General features: G+C 49.2%; 7 protein-coding genes across 7 annotated transcripts; 3 read left to right on the top strand and 4 right to left on the bottom strand.

Annotated features, from left to right (window-relative positions):
* Window positions 1–725: 725 nt before the first annotated feature.
* LCP9604111_8590 (uncharacterized protein) lies at window positions 726–1,256 on the bottom strand (the record flags this gene model as incomplete). The annotated part of the gene is made up of 2 exons (XM_039076750.1): window positions 726–767; window positions 834–1,256. The coding sequence occupies 2 exons, from the start codon at window positions 1,254–1,256 to the stop codon at window positions 726–728; spliced, it is 465 nt and encodes a 154-aa protein (XP_038925502.1).
* Window positions 1,257–1,882: 626 nt separating this feature from the next.
* On the bottom strand, window positions 1,883–3,568 carry LCP9604111_8589 (putative MFS transporter Seo1; the record flags this gene model as incomplete). The annotated part of the gene is made up of 5 exons (XM_039076748.1): window positions 1,883–2,000; window positions 2,054–2,963; window positions 3,016–3,049; window positions 3,101–3,351; window positions 3,409–3,568. 5 exons carry the CDS (start codon window positions 3,566–3,568, stop codon window positions 1,883–1,885), a joined length of 1,473 nt encoding a protein of 490 aa, XP_038925501.1.
* Window positions 3,569–6,193: 2,625 nt separating this feature from the next.
* On the bottom strand, window positions 6,194–7,097 carry LCP9604111_8588 (uncharacterized protein; the record flags this gene model as incomplete). Its single annotated transcript, XM_039076747.1, has 2 exons — window positions 6,194–6,650; window positions 6,718–7,097. The coding sequence occupies 2 exons, from the start codon at window positions 7,095–7,097 to the stop codon at window positions 6,194–6,196; spliced, it is 837 nt and encodes a 278-aa protein (XP_038925500.1).
* Window positions 7,098–8,603: 1,506 nt separating this feature from the next.
* Window positions 8,604–10,515, top strand: LCP9604111_8587 (GMC family oxidoreductase; the record flags this gene model as incomplete). The annotated part of the gene is made up of 2 exons (XM_039076746.1): window positions 8,604–8,849; window positions 8,911–10,515. The coding sequence occupies 2 exons, from the start codon at window positions 8,604–8,606 to the stop codon at window positions 10,513–10,515; spliced, it is 1,851 nt and encodes a 616-aa protein (XP_038925499.1).
* Window positions 10,516–10,782: 267 nt separating this feature from the next.
* LCP9604111_8586 (folic acid synthesis protein) lies at window positions 10,783–12,803 on the top strand (the record flags this gene model as incomplete). The annotated part of the gene is made up of 5 exons (XM_039076745.1): window positions 10,783–10,919; window positions 10,972–11,000; window positions 11,136–11,488; window positions 11,543–11,751; window positions 11,819–12,803. 5 exons carry the CDS (start codon window positions 10,783–10,785, stop codon window positions 12,801–12,803), a joined length of 1,713 nt encoding a protein of 570 aa, XP_038925498.1.
* A 527-nt stretch (window positions 12,804–13,330) lies between these two features.
* On the bottom strand, window positions 13,331–15,085 carry LCP9604111_8585 (ADP-ribosylation factor GTPase-activating protein; the record flags this gene model as incomplete). The annotated part of the gene is made up of 6 exons (XM_039076744.1): window positions 13,331–13,359; window positions 13,416–13,733; window positions 13,796–14,502; window positions 14,567–14,750; window positions 14,819–14,954; window positions 15,020–15,085. The coding sequence occupies 6 exons, from the start codon at window positions 15,083–15,085 to the stop codon at window positions 13,331–13,333; spliced, it is 1,440 nt and encodes a 479-aa protein (XP_038925497.1).
* Window positions 15,086–15,425: 340 nt separating this feature from the next.
* Window positions 15,426–16,303, top strand: tim21 (the record flags this gene model as incomplete). Its single annotated transcript, XM_039076743.1, has 4 exons — window positions 15,426–15,704; window positions 15,767–15,951; window positions 16,009–16,063; window positions 16,118–16,303. 4 exons carry the CDS (start codon window positions 15,426–15,428, stop codon window positions 16,301–16,303), a joined length of 705 nt encoding a protein of 234 aa, XP_038925496.1.
* Between the last annotated feature and the right edge of the window lie 247 nt (window positions 16,304–16,550).

Here is a 16,550-nt window from a genome sequence, read left to right as displayed (position 1 = left end):
GTATTATAACTGTGCGAAGTGGCCATCGCGTGTTTTTGGGGTTCGGTTAGTGGGGTGTGGTGCAAGCTCTGGACTGCCGGTGGGGTTTAAATAAAAAAAAAAAAAAAAAAAAGAAAAAGATATACATACTATGAAATATCTTGTATGTCCACAGTAATAGTCTCAATGAAGGTCCTTAGTTTGCTCGGGCAAGTGTGACCTTATGTGAGGGTTTCCTAAGGGTAAAGGCAGACGGATCGTCGAGAAAGGCCCATAGGCTATACAGTCGGCATCCGATTTACATCGTAGCGATTGAAAGCTGCCCGATGTAGACTCTGAATTGCTATCTGTGACACTTTCAGTCCACGAGTTATTAGCAGGATCCCGTACGATACGCGGCTTTGGTCGTCTATTTCACAAATTATCTAAAGGAAGAAGAAAACAAATGTTATGAATCTTGTGGTTTAAGCACGCTGCCATGAAAAGACATGCACCGGTCTTAAAACCATCCATGAGAATGAATTCGCCATGTTTAATGTACAATGCTTCGACACAAGCCGTAGAAAGCGGCATTAAAAGCGAGGGGGAAAGTAGGAACCAAACGGGAGCCTCTGTGCTATGTTGTATAGGAATAATGACATCGACCGAACGCCTGAGAAGAGAGACTTGATGTTTATGAAGACAGGGGTAGAAAGGAGGATATTTTGACGACGATCGAAGGAAGATATGGACCGAGAGGAGGGTATTCAAGCGAGGGCCTTCTGCTCCGACGGAGGCATGGGAGGAAGCTAATAATTTTCATGGTTAGCAGACACGTCTAATTGCACACTCGAAGGCGATAAGATTCCACATACCTCGAGCTTTGTGTTATCGGCCATCATGCGCTGGAAACCAATACCGACACCCTCGATGACAGCGAGGAAGACGGCACACATAATAGCGGAGTTTCGGGCGGCCTTGAAACCACCACGGATGGCGAGGGAGCCACCGGTAAAGAAACCAGCAATGATTGCATTATAGGGATCTTCCTTCTTGCGGATACCCTTAATTGAACAGTCGTAAATACTGAAGAGACCTCCCCAGCAGCCGAAGTTACCACCGAGGACGGGAGCGCGCGCTTTGATTGCTGAGAGCGCACCTATCCGGCGCTCGCCGTACGGACTATTGCGGAATCCCTTAACACCGTGCCAGACAGCACCACCGATGGCACCCATGGCGAAGGCACCTCCGAAATCGCTCAGGGCAACCCAGGGACAGGGATCGCGTGTGTGATCCATGATGTGTGAATGAGGCGGACGGGCGGAAAGTTGGGAAGAAAAGGCGGATCACCGGAACGAGATCAGATGCGAAAGGCGTGAGAGTCGTAAACGTCGAGGATTTAGGAATGGCAATAAACCCAGCGGTGACACGAGATAAGGTGTAGCTCGGAGTTGGATCAATGGCTTTAGAAATTACAGATGGGGTACACGTGACCTTGAAAAAAAGTCCCCTGAAAAGTTTGCAAGGTTTGCATATAATTGGTGCCTCAGGTAGAACTGTGGGTTAAATATCTCTTGGCATTTATCAGCTTTTGAATGACACCAGTGGCACACCACTATGTTTAGTTGCGTATGTTAATTAGGACGCATAAAGCACAACATCGACTTCTGCAAACGAGACGTAAATCAACCCCGTTTTTATGAGAATGAGAATTCTGCGGTGGGTTTCTTATGATGTCGTTTAATATCTTGTTTCATGCGTTTTACAGCCGACTTGTGTTTATCCCGTACTGTTTTTATACAGAAAATCATGTCTGGTTTCACGCCAATGGCAGGAAGTTTTCATGACAGTGATCTAATCAAGTTGTATAGTTCCAACGTAATGTTTACCTAAAGTCTATTTATGAATGCTATCAAGTGCTGCATTATGACTGTGTATCAACTTTCCCCTGTACACCCTCGCTTTGAACATTGGCCTCGAGATAGCTCGAAACATCTGCGCTTTCTGAACCGGATACGCTCCCCCGACTCGATTTAAGCTTCCTGTAACAAATTTATTAGAGATCCTTGACTTGGTTATTAGGGGGATGACTTACTCTTCTCGTGAAATAAAGAATTGGATCACATGGGCGAGCAAAATCAAGCAGATGGCATTTCCGAGGACAAATGAGTATCCCTTGGTGAATCGCGGCGCCTCAACGGTCTTGAAAACCAAAAGAGGAGTCCATGCTGTGGTTGACTGGGAGACGGTATTGATGATGATGAGAGTTAGGGCGCGTTCAACCGGAGAAGCTCGTAGCTGACTGTTAACCCAACCGTAAAGAACGCTCGACATGGCAACAGCAGAGTAAGTAGTCAGGAACGCGAACCATAGCGTCGACTCAGAGACGTCCCAGACAACAAGAATGATCAGTCCGATAATGTTCCATATATGGGACACTGTAATCGCCCAAGCAGGTCCAAAGAATAGATCCGACGAGAAGCAAATGAAGAGCGTGTAAAAGATACCCAAGCCAGGGGAAATAGCAGCTAGCTCATTCAAGCGGCCGGTAGGGTATCGGTCCAGGCTCTTGAGCCACAGCTGGTATCCACCGGCAGTGGTATTTATAGACCCATTCCAGAAAAGCACATCCAGTAAAAGTAGAGCCCAGAACTTCCAGTTACTGGCGACCCTTAGTACCGACCGCCAAGAGAGACTGCTTTCTTTTGTCTCGTGCGCCACTCGTGCCAGTCGGGCTTTGGCTATCTGTACATCTTTTTCTTTCAACACCAATTTGTTCGGCCTGTCGGGCGATCCGGGGAGGACGAAGTAGCCGAGGATTGCGATAGGGAGGGTGATGATTGCGCAGATAATGTACATCCATCGCCACCCGGCGAGTCCATTGACGCCGTCCAGTCGAGTTGAGGCGCCCGCTTGAATCAGACTTGCTGTTAATGTGCCGAAGGTCAGGCCGACGTAAAAGAATCCTCCGCGGCGGGCGATTTCATCGCCGCGATACCATGAACCTATTGTCAATTAGTGATGGATCTTCTGACAAGGAGATTAGGTTATGCCTACCAAAAGTGTAATGCATTGCCGGGAAGAAACCCGCCTGGCTAATGTCAGTACTCTCATTCAGTCAATCAGACCTCTCTATACTTACTTCAAACCAGCCCACGAAAAAGCGATAGGCTGCCATCTCTGCATAAGAGTTCGCCCGGTACTGCAACAACGTGAAGATTCCCCACATAACATCCATACACGGAATCATCCAAGACATTGGGAGCTTGGTAAATAGGAAAATGAAGGGCAGTTGTCCGACCACTGCTCCAATAGTATACATTGTTTGCAGCTGTACAAGCTCATTTCCGTGTAGACCTAGGTCATCTTTGAGGCCGGAGACGTAGGCATTATCTGGTTGTTGTCAGAATTGACCTAACATACTTGATATCCCGTCGGAGGATTTCTTACTTATGTTTGCCTGGTCAATATATTTAGTCCAGTATGCGAGGAACGCATAAGGGACAATCAGCAAGTCGAGTTTGGTAATGAGCCGTCTCTCCTCTGGAGTGTCCTGGTCTGCAAACCATTGCACCTTCCACCATTTCCGCCGTTGTTGGGGGACTGTCATATTTGTGTATACCCAACAAACAGGATTTGGAGAAACTTATATAGCAGACTCCAACTAATTACATAGCCTCGGTGATCGGCCGAAAAATCTAGTTGGCGATAGGCCAAGATCAAGATGTCACCGGAGACTGTGATTGCGTGCTGAAGAGCAGCTCTGGCAGCTATTGCGCCAACTGAGGAGACGATGAGGAAACGCCAATCGGATGTTTTACAACACAAAACTAACTGAAGATAAGTCGGCTGTTGAAATGCGTATCTATGTTGTAGTTGTCTTGGACCGTTTAAGCTCCCTTTTTACCTCGATCTTAGCTAGTCAACGTATTTCCTGCACACCCAACCCGACTGATTGGATTTAAATGCGTTTATCTCAACTAAAGTACAATTAATTAATTAATCAAATTAGATTAATTCATCTAAACATGTCCCACTTCTATGCCCTAGAGCCCTACATATTCCACATCCTCGTGGTGCCGTATTCGTGGGTTACCTGCTTAGTCGACCAAGTCCGCTTCGCTTCTACTTCTCGTCGGCGCGTAAATCGCTTACTTCTTTCTCGAGAAAAGCTGTAGGTTGTATTATGATTCGGCGGGCTTTTCAAACAGGATTAATCGCGCAATTAAGCGGGCTCGGAGGGCTTCTTGGTCTCGCACGAAGTAATGCTTTAGTTGACGAGTCCCGCCGTTCTTGTCACGTCATTGCTTCCAAGCTTGATTGAGGATAGATTTTGCCGGCATTCGGCTGCAGCTGGTCTTTGTGGTACTCTGTTCCCTCCTCTTTTGTGACAACACCTCATGGTCCCACCGCACGCCATATTGAAGAAGATCTACAGGCGTCTCGGTAACGAACGATGGATCGATCATGAGGCCGATTGGTGAAGAGGATAGATTTTGATGTAGCCCTGTATCCTGCATGCGATGATAGATATACTAGCCACCAATTAGGTCTAGCAGATTAGCGCCAGGTGCCACATGGCTACGCCATGCAGAAATATGGACTTCAGCTTTTTTTTTCGGAGGAATGTTTTGCCATATATAGCATTTATCTTGACCGCCAGGCGCCTACAAAGCCTGAAAAAAGCATTATGCGACGATGATTGAAAGAACTCGTGGTCCTGAAAAGGCCAGCCTCACTTGATGTTCTCAAGCTCGTCTGCACTGCCATCTTCTGAAAATTTTGCTTTGAGGGACTGGTTCCGTTTGGTAGCATAGTCGTACTGGTCATTCCGGACCCAGCCTTCCTCTGAGACTCCCCTAGTTCATCACGCCAATGGTCAACAAGCATGTTCAAGTTGTCCCACGTTGACTTTCTCTCGGTCTGCTCTTCAATTCCTGCTCTGAAAATGTAGTAGGACATTCAAAGTTGTCGTCATTCCCCGGGACATAGGGCCATATGTCACGCATGCGCATTAAAGCTCCTCGCAAGGTCATGAGATTGCCCGACCATTGCCGGCCCACAAAATCCACTAGATGCTGACGTGATAGAATCAAAGGATTCTGTAGAGCTCTGAGATGCACTTTGTTTAGTCCTCCATTGAAAACTCGGTATAAATAGAAGAGAGATTCCCGCCGGATGAGCTCGTCGACTTGAGCTTTATCATTAGGACTCATGATATCATAGCCGTCTGGATATTTTGGCGGGACTAAGCCTATTGGGGCTCGGGGGAAGGGTTCTCAAATAGCCTCGGATAGCCGGCAGCAAGGAGTAATGGGATAATAACTGTATGCTGCCAGTCGATGACGCATGTGACCTTGAATGTGTCGGGGCACACAGAGACATTGCTGGGAGTGAGGTCTATTGTTGTACTTAGCTTTTATCAGTCTGATGATTGAAGGGTTGTATACAAACCAGGATGGCGAAGGGTAGGTCGATTCAAAATATCTCGGGGATCTTTCATTGCGATGTACTTCCTAAGGAGCACCAAGTAATCTCGGTGGGAGTTGACTCCCGGAAAAACGGTGTTATGTGGAAAGCCGCTTCAAGCGGCTTCCCGAATTGCTCGGTCCACTTGATTTCTTTGTTGGCAATTGCAAGAAGATATTGCCGTAGGTCACTCCCTATGAGATATTCAGCTTGGCGTTATGTATCATGTTGCTCCAGCAGAAAATATACATGGTCCCCTATCCAAGTCAAAATTTGCGCGTTTTCCATACCAAAACATGTAATCGGCATTGGGTCCGATACAGTAGGTCTCAGAGTCTCGGTCCTCGTCGGATGTGCCTGGCTGATATAGTTGGCCCTGCGAATGGGGAGGGAGATCCGTTTTGAAATAGACACTGCCAACAGAAGCAAATGGTATTTTCATAAGCTTTTTCTCAATGTCAACGATCCCTGTTACCAGCTCCTTTTTCTGGTATATTGTCGTGTCAGGATTATAAGGGCGGCTATGCACGCGCCTAGGTGCATGCTTAGTCACGAGACAAGCCCTGGGCTGAAAGGACACCAGAATCTGAAAAACATTTCATTTATATGGTAGAGTATTCATGGATATCTCCCTCATAATTAAAGGGCTCATGTTTCGAGCCAAAAAAGGCATTATTGTGATAGCCCCAAAACCGTCATGATTCGTGGCCATTATGATTAGACTGTGTTTATCGTGGCGAGGGACATGTCATTGGTATCATTATCATCAAATAACATTCTCTCTGGTCGAGTCAACTCGAAAAGCCTTCCATATCTGGATCCCATCAGGTGGCATCGCATTCGCAGCCAACTCTGTATCCGATTGCTCATCATCGTCACTCCACCTCGTCTGGGAATTGTGATTCGCATGTTTGTGGCTGTCTGCCGTGACCTCACTTCGATTAGTACCAGCATCCATGCGCGTGAGAGAATATTCCTGCGCCGAGCGCTTCTTCGCACTGGGCTCCCCCGATGGTGTCCCAGTCCTGCGAGCTGATGAGCCCAGCCAACTACCAGGAAGCACGGCGGAGAACACGCTACGGAGAAGAGGCAGGTTGGCCGCGACGAGGGCGAGTTGCTGTTCGATGATACTCCACATTAACGGAATGGGAAGGGTATATGTGAGATCGTTGAAATCGATGCGCATGAGACTGTCAACGCGGACCATACTGATTGCGCTGACACTGTGGTTCAAAAGGTTAGCCATTGAACGTGCAATCAAGATCAGAGCACAGTCGCGGATCCACTTACAACAGTCCTATGGAAAATGCTACCGATAAACCAATCTTCCGGCCCACGGGTAGCTGGAGCTTCCAAATATATGGGATTGGAAGTAACATGACCATGAGATCGGTCACCATGTTGAGTACTCCGGCTACCACAAAGGCTGCATTACGATTTCCACATCCGCCTTTAGGTAGCGTCGGGTTCCAATTAAAGGCGACGGGGTGACAAATAAGAAAGGATTCGAGGATGATACTCAGTCCCCACGCCCACACGATAGTACCGGTGACATAAATGGCAATCCGCATGCTGGCTTTGGTGCCAAAGAGCTTGTGATAGAGAATCATCATTGATGTTTTGACAAGCGCGAGGCCAATTGCGTAGAGAATCTGGCAGACGATAATCATCTTTTCCGCGCGGTGGTGAGCTTCATCCACCGGTTGGAAGGGTTGTGATTCACATACCTTGAGATTGAATTCTATGTCTGGAAAGGCGACATCTCTCATGTTTGCATGCAGCCCAACTCCTCCCTTTGTCACCACTGCGTGAGATACCCGTTAGCGCTGTCTCTTGTTCCATTCCCCGACGGGTTTCATACTCAATATTACAACCACAGTACACGCCATTACCAAAATCTGCAGGCTTCATCAGTCTCACGCCACGCTAGAAAGGCTGTTTGATGAGCGTACCGTCGCACTAATCATGAAATAATCATCCAAGCCTAAGCTGATGCTTCTCATTCTCCGGGACACGATCCGAAGAATCGTGGAACTCAGGGAAATCACCCCAAAGACCAGCATCACAATCACGACCTCCCTGCCATCCTCCGCTTTTAGTCCATAGTTTCCCATTGTGGCTTTCCTTTTCAGTTTGATACCGTTACTCGGACCGTCAACGTCGCATGGCGATTTAGAAGATTTAGAAAATGAGGAGTAAGAAATATTTAATATCAAGATCCACTTTCCTAATCAATATACGCGAGCCTACGCTAACCCACAGGGCTGCTGGGTACCCCCAGACAAGGAATAGAACAGATGACCCTCTCTAGGCCGTTTTTATTGTGGCTTAGTAGTGATACGCTGTAAATTATGCCCGGACCTAATACACACGCTAACCTATTTTCGGCTAGCGTATCGGCTCGGTGGAACCAATCCCGTTCGGGAGGAAAGTGGAGACGAGCCCGCACCGGCCCCCGCCCGAGCCCAGCCTTGGCCGGAAGTTGGGGAAGAAAAACCTCATCGAAATGGGTGAGGTACACTCCGTACATATGTGTCAAATATCACATTCATACCAATCCGAGATTTGATATTTTGGACAAGGCCGGTGGAGAAAATTCAGCAAAATATGCACTACCTAGGCCTAGCCTTTCATCCCCGCACGTTTCATCCCGAAAGGACAGGGATGTTGTCTTCTTACCGAGGCTTGGCAAATATATCCCGTCAATTGCAATACAATGCCTCTGTTTCACATGCAGGCTAGCTCTAGCTCGGTCTGCACTGCTCCCGTTCGGCATAGCGCGGCCCATCCCGTTGCTACGATACAACATAAGTCTCCGATTAGATTGGTTGGATTCTGTTAGCTTGGGGCGCATTTCGACAAGAGATTCAGGGGCTTCGTTGATTGTATTGTACTGTTGCTCTTACGTGGGCGTACGTGACCATGTAGTAGCTACCTTAACCAGCTGCTGTCCATAGTACAATACATCACATTACTTCCCCTGAGCTATCAGCGTCACATGTACGTACGTACTACGAAATACATTTTTTTCCAATGAAGGTAAAACAGTTGGACGCCACTCAATTGAGAGCCCCCCAATCCGTCTACCCCTCCTAAGAGCAATCCCCAAATACATCTCATTTCTAGATGTATTTCTCTCATTCAGATCTTGCTTCACTTACATTACATAACTGACCATGGCAACTTTCGACACCGAGTCCTCGGCAGGTCTTGAGAACGCATCTTATGACTTTGTGATTATTGGAGGAGGTACTGCTGGCCTCGTGGTCGCCAATCGACTCACTGAAAATCCCAATATCCGCGTCCTCGTCCTGGAAGCCGGAACAAACCGTCTCAATGACCCTCGAATCATCATTCCCGGCTTAGGGCCGGCGACACTTGAAGACGAGGACTTTGATTGGAATTTTCGATCGTGTCCCCAGGTACACTATTATTCACTCAATCCCCATAAAGTTTGCCATTAGCCTTATCCATGTAACATAGGAACAACTCAATGGCCGTAAGCTCTTAGGCAGCAAAGGTCGCACTTTAGGAGGCTCCTCAGCAATCAATATGGGAATGGTCATCTATCCCTCTCGTTCCGGGTTGAATGCCTGGGAAACATTGGGCAACCCCGGCTGGGGATGGGATGGCCTAGCCCCATATATTCGCAAGTTTCATACAGCAGCACCCCCATCAGATGACAACCGTGAGTTCTTCAAGGGGATGAAATATGACCAGCAGGATCAAGGTAGCACGGGTCCTGTTCAAGTCTCATTTGGAGATCAGTACATGCCTTACCATGCGGCATGGATGGACACCTTCAAAAATCTTGGGTACCCGCAGGCCGATGACCCGATCAATGGCGCCGGTACCGGTCCCTTCGTGAACCCCGGTTCTATTGATCCCGCCACACACACCAGAAGTCATTCTGCAGCTGCATATCTGGGGCCGGAGGTGCAAGCTCGGTCGAATCTCCGCGTTGTAACTGGAGCCTGGGTTGAAAAGATTGTCATAGAGAAGGGAAGCAACGGTGGTGATGCCATTGCTACTGGTGTCTTGTTTAGCAAAGACTCAAACGTGTACACCGTGTCAGTCGCGAAAGAAGTCATTCTTGCTGCCGGAACAACCCAATCCTCTCAAATTCTCGAGCTATCTGGTGTTGGAGATGAAAGCCTCCTCCAGTCCTACGGGATCCCGACAATAATCAACAACCCCGGTGTTGGCGAGAACATGCAAGACCACGGTATTGTCTCGTTCGGATATGAAGTCGCAGACGGTATGCCGTCAGGCGACATGGCTCGGGACCCTGCCGTTGCGGGTGCTGCCATGGCCGCTTATCAGAAGGATGGCTCCGGACCCCTTGGCATGGTGCCCCTGGTCTCTGCATTCATGCCACTTGTAGATACCCCCGAAGACGAGCGGACTCAATTGCTACAGAAGCTGCAAGCTTCGATAGACAGTCCCGACATCTCGCGGACACACAAGAAGCAATATGAAGCATTACGCACCCTACTCCAGAATCCCGACGAACCTAATGCTCAATTTATTCTAGCGCCATTCCAGCTTTTGCCCCGGGAAGGAGAATCCCCCAAACGTCTTTTCGGTCTCGGGCACCCGGGTTTCTTTATTACTCTTGTTTCTCTGCTTAGCTACCCTCTATCACGAGGGTCCGTCCATATCCAATCTTCTGACCCCAAGGCTGCTCCTCTCATTGATCATGGAACTCTCCGTCACCCGGTTGATCTGGAGTTGCATGCTAGGCATAGTATGTGGATGGATAAGATTGCTGAGACGGAGCCAATGACATCGCTACTGAAGAAAGGTGGCGAACGCCTCCACACACCGGAGCCTCTGACGGATCTTGAGAAAGCAAAGGAGCTGTGCACAGAGCTCGTCTTGTCTATGTTCCATGTCAGCGGTAGCTGTGCGATGATGCCACAAGAAGATGGCGGTGTTGTGGATTCCCACCTGAAAGTGTACGGCTCGGCTAATATCCGCGTTGTCGATGCTAGTATTTTCCCCTTGGAGCCGAGAGGTAATATCCAGGCGACTGTGTATGCGGTTGCTGAGAAGGCGGCGGACATCATCAAGCAGGACTTAAACTAGATATTTCGATCAATTGATATTCATGGGTGATGTTCACGGTGAGGAATGAGCGTAATTCGCATTATATATGCCACGAAAGCCACCTAGCTAGCTATCTACTTCGGAGAATCAGAAATGTTGTATAGGTATTAAGGCACCAAGGCATCCAGACGTCAAAGCGTCACGGCGTCAACGCCAAGAAGAAGGCGAACCACGTGAAACTTACCAGAATTGACTCAAAGCCCTTGCCTACATTATTTGTATTGCTACGTTCCTTTTCAAATCAGCATGAATGCCAGGGTAATCCAGAGAGCCCCTCCATTGGCATCTCTTCTTCCTCATACACGGCAAATTGGGAGGTCGCTAAGACTTTCGCCATTGGCTGCAGGTCCGGCCAGGAGTGGTCATAGACCGTTGCATACAGGGTAAAGCCCCAAATAACCAATTAACTGTGGCGAATCTGACGACATCTTATAGTAACAGAAAACCCTCACCGCAGAGCCTGGGTATGTGGCTAGCTACTTCTTAAAAGCCCCTCGCACGCTTATCGGCGTATCGTCCCAATGGGGAAATATGCCTGTCCCCGCAAATTTTTTTTATTTGCCATGTCTCTACTTTATTGCAACACTAATATTCAATAGGGTCAACTTCTCAATCTCAATCGGTATATACAGCCCAATTGGCATCGGGAATTCTCACTAGAAATGGTCTATCACGACGTTCAATAACGTCGTTGCATTTGACCCCGCCTGTGAGGAATTTATCCACTGCGCAAGCAGTTGACTCCAGGATGAATTTGAAGTTTCCCAGTCCAGACATCCACCGGGCTTTTATTGCCCTAGGAAGCAATGTCGGAGACCGAGTAGAAATGATTGAGCAGGCTTGTCTTGAAATGGACCGAGTTGGTATCAAAGTGAAAAGGACAAGTTCATTGTTCGAAACCGCACCGATGTATGTGCTTGATCAAGATACCTTCATCAATGGTGTATGCGAGGTATGTTAGCGAAAGTAATGTCCAAACTGGTAGCCCATTGTTAATTTCTATCAGGTGGAAACAACCCTTGCACCTTTGGATCTTTTGGACACTATTCAATCTATTGAGATTGCGATGGGCAGAAAGAAGCTCATCGACAAAGGTCCACGCTCTATTGATCTGGATATCCTACTATATGATGAGGAGATCGTCTGTCATGAGCGTCTCAACATCCCACACAATCTGATGCTTGAGCGAGACTTTGTATTGCGACCTCTTAGCCAGTACGCTCCCAATGGCTTTATATATGCTATACCGACACAATAAGCAAAACTAACCATCTGAATTTAGATTAATCCCAAATGAATACCCTCCACTACCAGGAAAGGACACGCAAACATACAGCACCCATCTGAAGGCTCTCTCGCCGCCAGATCCAACACCAATGTCGACAACCCCAATCTCACCACTATTCCCATCCTTGCGCGCAACGGATCCCAAGCGCAGCACCCACGTCATGGCAATCCTCAATCTAACGCCAGACTCCTTCTCCGACGGCGGCAAGCACTCCCCAACCGACCTAAACTACATAACAGAAACAGTACGCAACTTCATCGCCTCCGGCGCAACAATAATCGACATCGGCGGTGAGAGCACCCGCCCAGGCTCAAAACCAGTCGGCGCCGCCGAAGAGATCGCCCGCGTAGTGCCAGCAATCAAGCACATCCGAACCGCCATTCCAGAAGCCGCCAACATCGCCATCAGCATCGACACCTACCGCGCCAGCGTAGCAGAAGCCGCCTGCGCCGCCGGCGCAGACATCATCAACGACATTTCAGCCGGCCTCCTCGACCCAGAAATGCTACCAACAGTAGCGCGGATCGGTAAGTCCGTGATCCTGATGCACATGCGCGGTACGCCGCAAACGATGACGACCCTACACGAGTACCCGACCGGCGTTATCCCGGAAGTAGCTGCTGAGCTGGGCGCGCGCATTGCGGCTGCCGAAGACGCGGGGATCCGGCGCTGGCGCATCATCCTCGATCCGGGTCTTGGCTTTGCGAAGATTCAGGAGCATGATCTGGAGATATTGCGGGACCTGCCTAGGCTGCGGGCGATGCCGGGGCTCGAGTGCTTCCCTTGGTTGATGGGGCCTAGTCGGAAGAGATTTATTGGCCATCTTACTGGGGTCAAGACGCCGCGGGAGCGCGTTTGGGGTACCGCTGCTACTGTCTCTGCTAGCGTGGCTGGTGGCGCGGACATTGTTCGTGTTCATGATGTCCATGAGATGTGGCAGGTGGCGAAGGTTGCCGATGCGATTTATCGCGTTGATTGAGGTCGTACTTGCTACTGTATAGCCTTGCCCGGCTTTTTTATATATAGGGCCTTTTTTGTATTCAACACTTGGATGTGACTTGTACTGTGATGTACTACTTACTGTGTTATCTTCATTCATCATGGAGTTATGGGCGGTGCGGGACTTTTTGTCAAAAATTCTTGTCTATCAATAATATCAAACCATGAATTTCTCGATTATCCTAAACCATATCAACGAAATGAGCAAAATAAAATAAAGGGTCCCTTCGATCATTCCATGTTGCTGTGTAGGAATGCGAAAAAGCAAGGGAGAAGACAAAATAATCGCCAGATCGCAAACCAGAATGATATGAAACCCAAGTTTTTGGCCGACTGCTGATCGCAATGTTTTTCCAAGTAAAGAAATATTGTCAAAGGGCGAGATGGACAGGGGAGACACAATATACGTCGCGTAGGAAGATGACGGAACCGGGGATAGGGAACAATGTTGCTTGCTAAGGTACTTGGAGTGATAAAAGGCGTAATATCCGGTGATGGGCAGCTAGCCTAGTTGTTCAAATAGCTGCGGATAGCACCTGGCGATATTCAGTCAGCAAAACGTGGGTCCATGCCCAAACAGAGACTTGCTCACCTTGTAGCTTAGTTGCACCTTCGCCCACAAGATGCGACAGGTTCTCAAGATCATCTCCAGCCGTGATACCAAAGCGGCGGATGAAGTCTTTAGCAGCAACCTCCATATCACCATAGCCATCGTCAAGCGAATTGACCTCATCCTCGGGCCGGCCGAAGTAGGAGTTGCTGGAAATGGATGTAGCGCTATCGAATTGGCGGAGACGTTCCTTGGCCTCCGACTGGGCAGCGGGGTCGAATCGCTCCCGTCCGAAGAATTCATCGGACGAGATACCCTTCTGAGTGCCAAATCGAGTTTTGGTCTGGCTGAGTTCCGCTTCTGTGTCGAGTGTCAGCTTATCTTTCATGTGACGTACAATCAACGAGGGAAAGGAAATTTACCATCAGCGGGATTGGGCTTAGCAGGGCCAATAGAACCAAATGTTGGCTTCTTGGGGGCAACGGGCTTCGACACTTGGCCAAAGCCAAGTCGGCTCACACCCATGCCTAGTCGCCCCACATCACCGGAGTTTCGGTCATTGGACATGCCAGCAGGGCTGACTGGAACAGGAGAGGCGATCGGAACAGCGGCGGCAGCAGTTGCAGCCTTCTTGGCCTCGTCTTCCGCCTGCTCAGCCTCGGGGTCGTAGCCAAGCTTTTCAATACGCTCGGCCTCTTCCTTGGCCTTGCGCTCTGCCTCGTCGAAATCAATAATATCCGCGGCGGCAATTTTCTTAGCTCCGAGCTTGGGTGCCTTCTTGGCACCGAGGACACTACTCTTCTTTGCAGAGCTAGCTGTAGAGGTCTTCCGACTAACGCTGGTGTGCCGGATAGCAGCCGGCGCGGGAGAAGCGCTCTTTTCCTCCGAAGCAGACAAGGGAGATTTCGAGCGGGCTCCGTTTCCGTTTGCACCAGCGTTCAGGAAAGGGGATCCGTTCCGGCTGACGACGGGGGGCGTACTGGTGCGCGAAGGGGGGTTGCTCGGACGCTTGATCGAGGGCTTGTCCCAGGAGGAAAAGAAATCATCGTCGCCGTCACCAGCAGGGGTGTTCGAGTCATCTGAGGGGGTGCCGGCGGGGAGATCTGTGATGATGACTTCGCCGGGGTACCTAAATATAGCAATAACACTAGTTAGCACGTAGTCGTGCCAGTTCCGGGTGTAGATCCACTGACTGTTGCGCATCTAGCGCAGCGCGCCTTTTGAGTTCCTCCTTATACTTGACAGCCGCATTGCACGTGTATTTGACCTTGGTGTCCTTGCTCGCCAGCGCAGCGGAACCCCCGTGCGATTGGAAATACTTGGTCGCAGATTCGTTTCCACCGACCTTCATCACCCGTAGTTGCTCCCATTGCCACTCTATAGAAATGTCAGCGTTGAGCCACCGGAATACTTGGCATGTGTAGAAATTGTGCGGCAGTACGTACGGTCGAGGTTTGTTGATCGGACAAAGGAGATGTGCACACCGAGATTACGGTGGTGAGCCGAACAATCAAGACACAAGTAGATACCGAATGGAACCGAAGACCATGTCGGGTTCTTAGAGCCGCAGTCGAAGCATACCTGAAAAGCAAAAACATCAGAATCGAGTGCCACAATCATACAGTACGGGGTGGGGGTATGCGCACCTTGTTCGCGGGCTTCAACTTGGCCTTCTCAAAGATTTTTTGAGACTGCGCCTTTGTGGCACTCATGATTGTACCGAGGGGAGATCAATGGGAAAGTGAAAGAGAAAAGAAAAAGGGGGTTTGGGCGAGAATGTGAGCAGGTAAGGCAAAGAGCAAAGCGTCCGTCGGGAACGGCGAACGTGGACTCTGTCGACCCTGTGCCTGGTGTAATCGCGATACAACGCCTCACATTTGGCTGGGAACTTCATTGCCATAGGACGTATTGTAATACCGTATTGTAAGCACGTGCTGCCGATTATGAAGATCGATAGCAACCTGGAACCTTTCGGGGTTGGAAGACGGTCGAGTCCGGTATTCGACTCAGATACTCCAACTTGTTCCAGGACGCTCGGTTTTGACCTTCACAATGAATTCTCTTCAGCTGCGCACTCTTCCCGGACTATCGCCGGCATATCTTCTCCTCCGGCCCTCTCCCCGCATACAGACACAGATCGCCCGGCTCTACGCCACGCAGAGCAACATAGGTAGCGGGCCTCAAACTACTTCTTCAAGGAAAAAAAGCATTACAATCTTGTCCGACGATGGGAGAGTTCAGTGGGGCGATTTGAGTCGAGGAGAGAAGGTTGCGCGGGCAACACAGCAATCCTTCAACTTCGTTATCGTGTTGGCTGGAGCAGTACTGACGGTATGAACTACATTCATTCACGAGGCTTTGGCGAATAGTTGCTGACTCTATGATCTGGTTAGGGCGGAGTCTTCACACTTTTCTATCTCGAGGTTTTGTCGCCAAACAGCAAGACGGCGCAATTTGAAACAGCGGTAGCGCGCATTAAAGATGACCCCGAGTGTATAAAATTGCTCGGTGACCGAAGAGAGATCAAGGCATATGGCGAGGAGACCACGAGCCGGTGGGCACGGAACAAGCCTCTCGCGTAGGTTCTAGGGTTTGTACATAATGCGAGAGAGCCGAGATGCTGACAATTGACTAGATCATCAGCTGAAAAGGATCGATTGGGTCGTGAGCACCTTCGCATGCATTTCCATGTATGATACCCTTTCCGGTCAATCTCAGATGAGTGTACTAACCGTGATTTCCAGGTCGAGGGTCCTCTCAACTCCGGCGTGGTCATCGTACACATGATGAAACCTTTGGATAAGAGCAAATTTGAGTACCAGCTTCTCGCGTTGGATGTGAAAGGGCATTCTCGCATAATCCTCGAGCAAGCCTCAGAGAAGCCTAATGTGGCTGGCGCCTTGAAACTTTTCGGTATTCAGTGGCGCTGATCTGGCGATGATGCTAACTTCTCATTATACCCTCACCCCCGCACTACATAGGTTCTACGCCTTCACTCCGATGAGCATTTGAACATCCACAGCCTCTGGACTTTTGTTCTTGGCGCTTCCCTTATATTTTCTAAAACCGAGCCACTGGCCGTTCATCCAGGCACTTATGATGACCTGTAAAATAAATGTATCATAGTTTCATGGGATTCTAACTTCAATGCGCTAGTCATCCCAAATTTACTTAAAA

This window comes from Penicillium roqueforti (assembly GCF_015533775.1).
Source record: "Penicillium roqueforti strain LCP96 04111 chromosome Unknown scaffold_34, whole genome shotgun sequence".
NCBI lineage: Eukaryota > Fungi > Ascomycota > Eurotiomycetes > Eurotiales > Aspergillaceae > Penicillium > Penicillium roqueforti.
The sequence above is the reverse complement of the archived record's forward strand: the minus strand, read 5'-3'. Positions and strand labels throughout refer to the sequence as shown.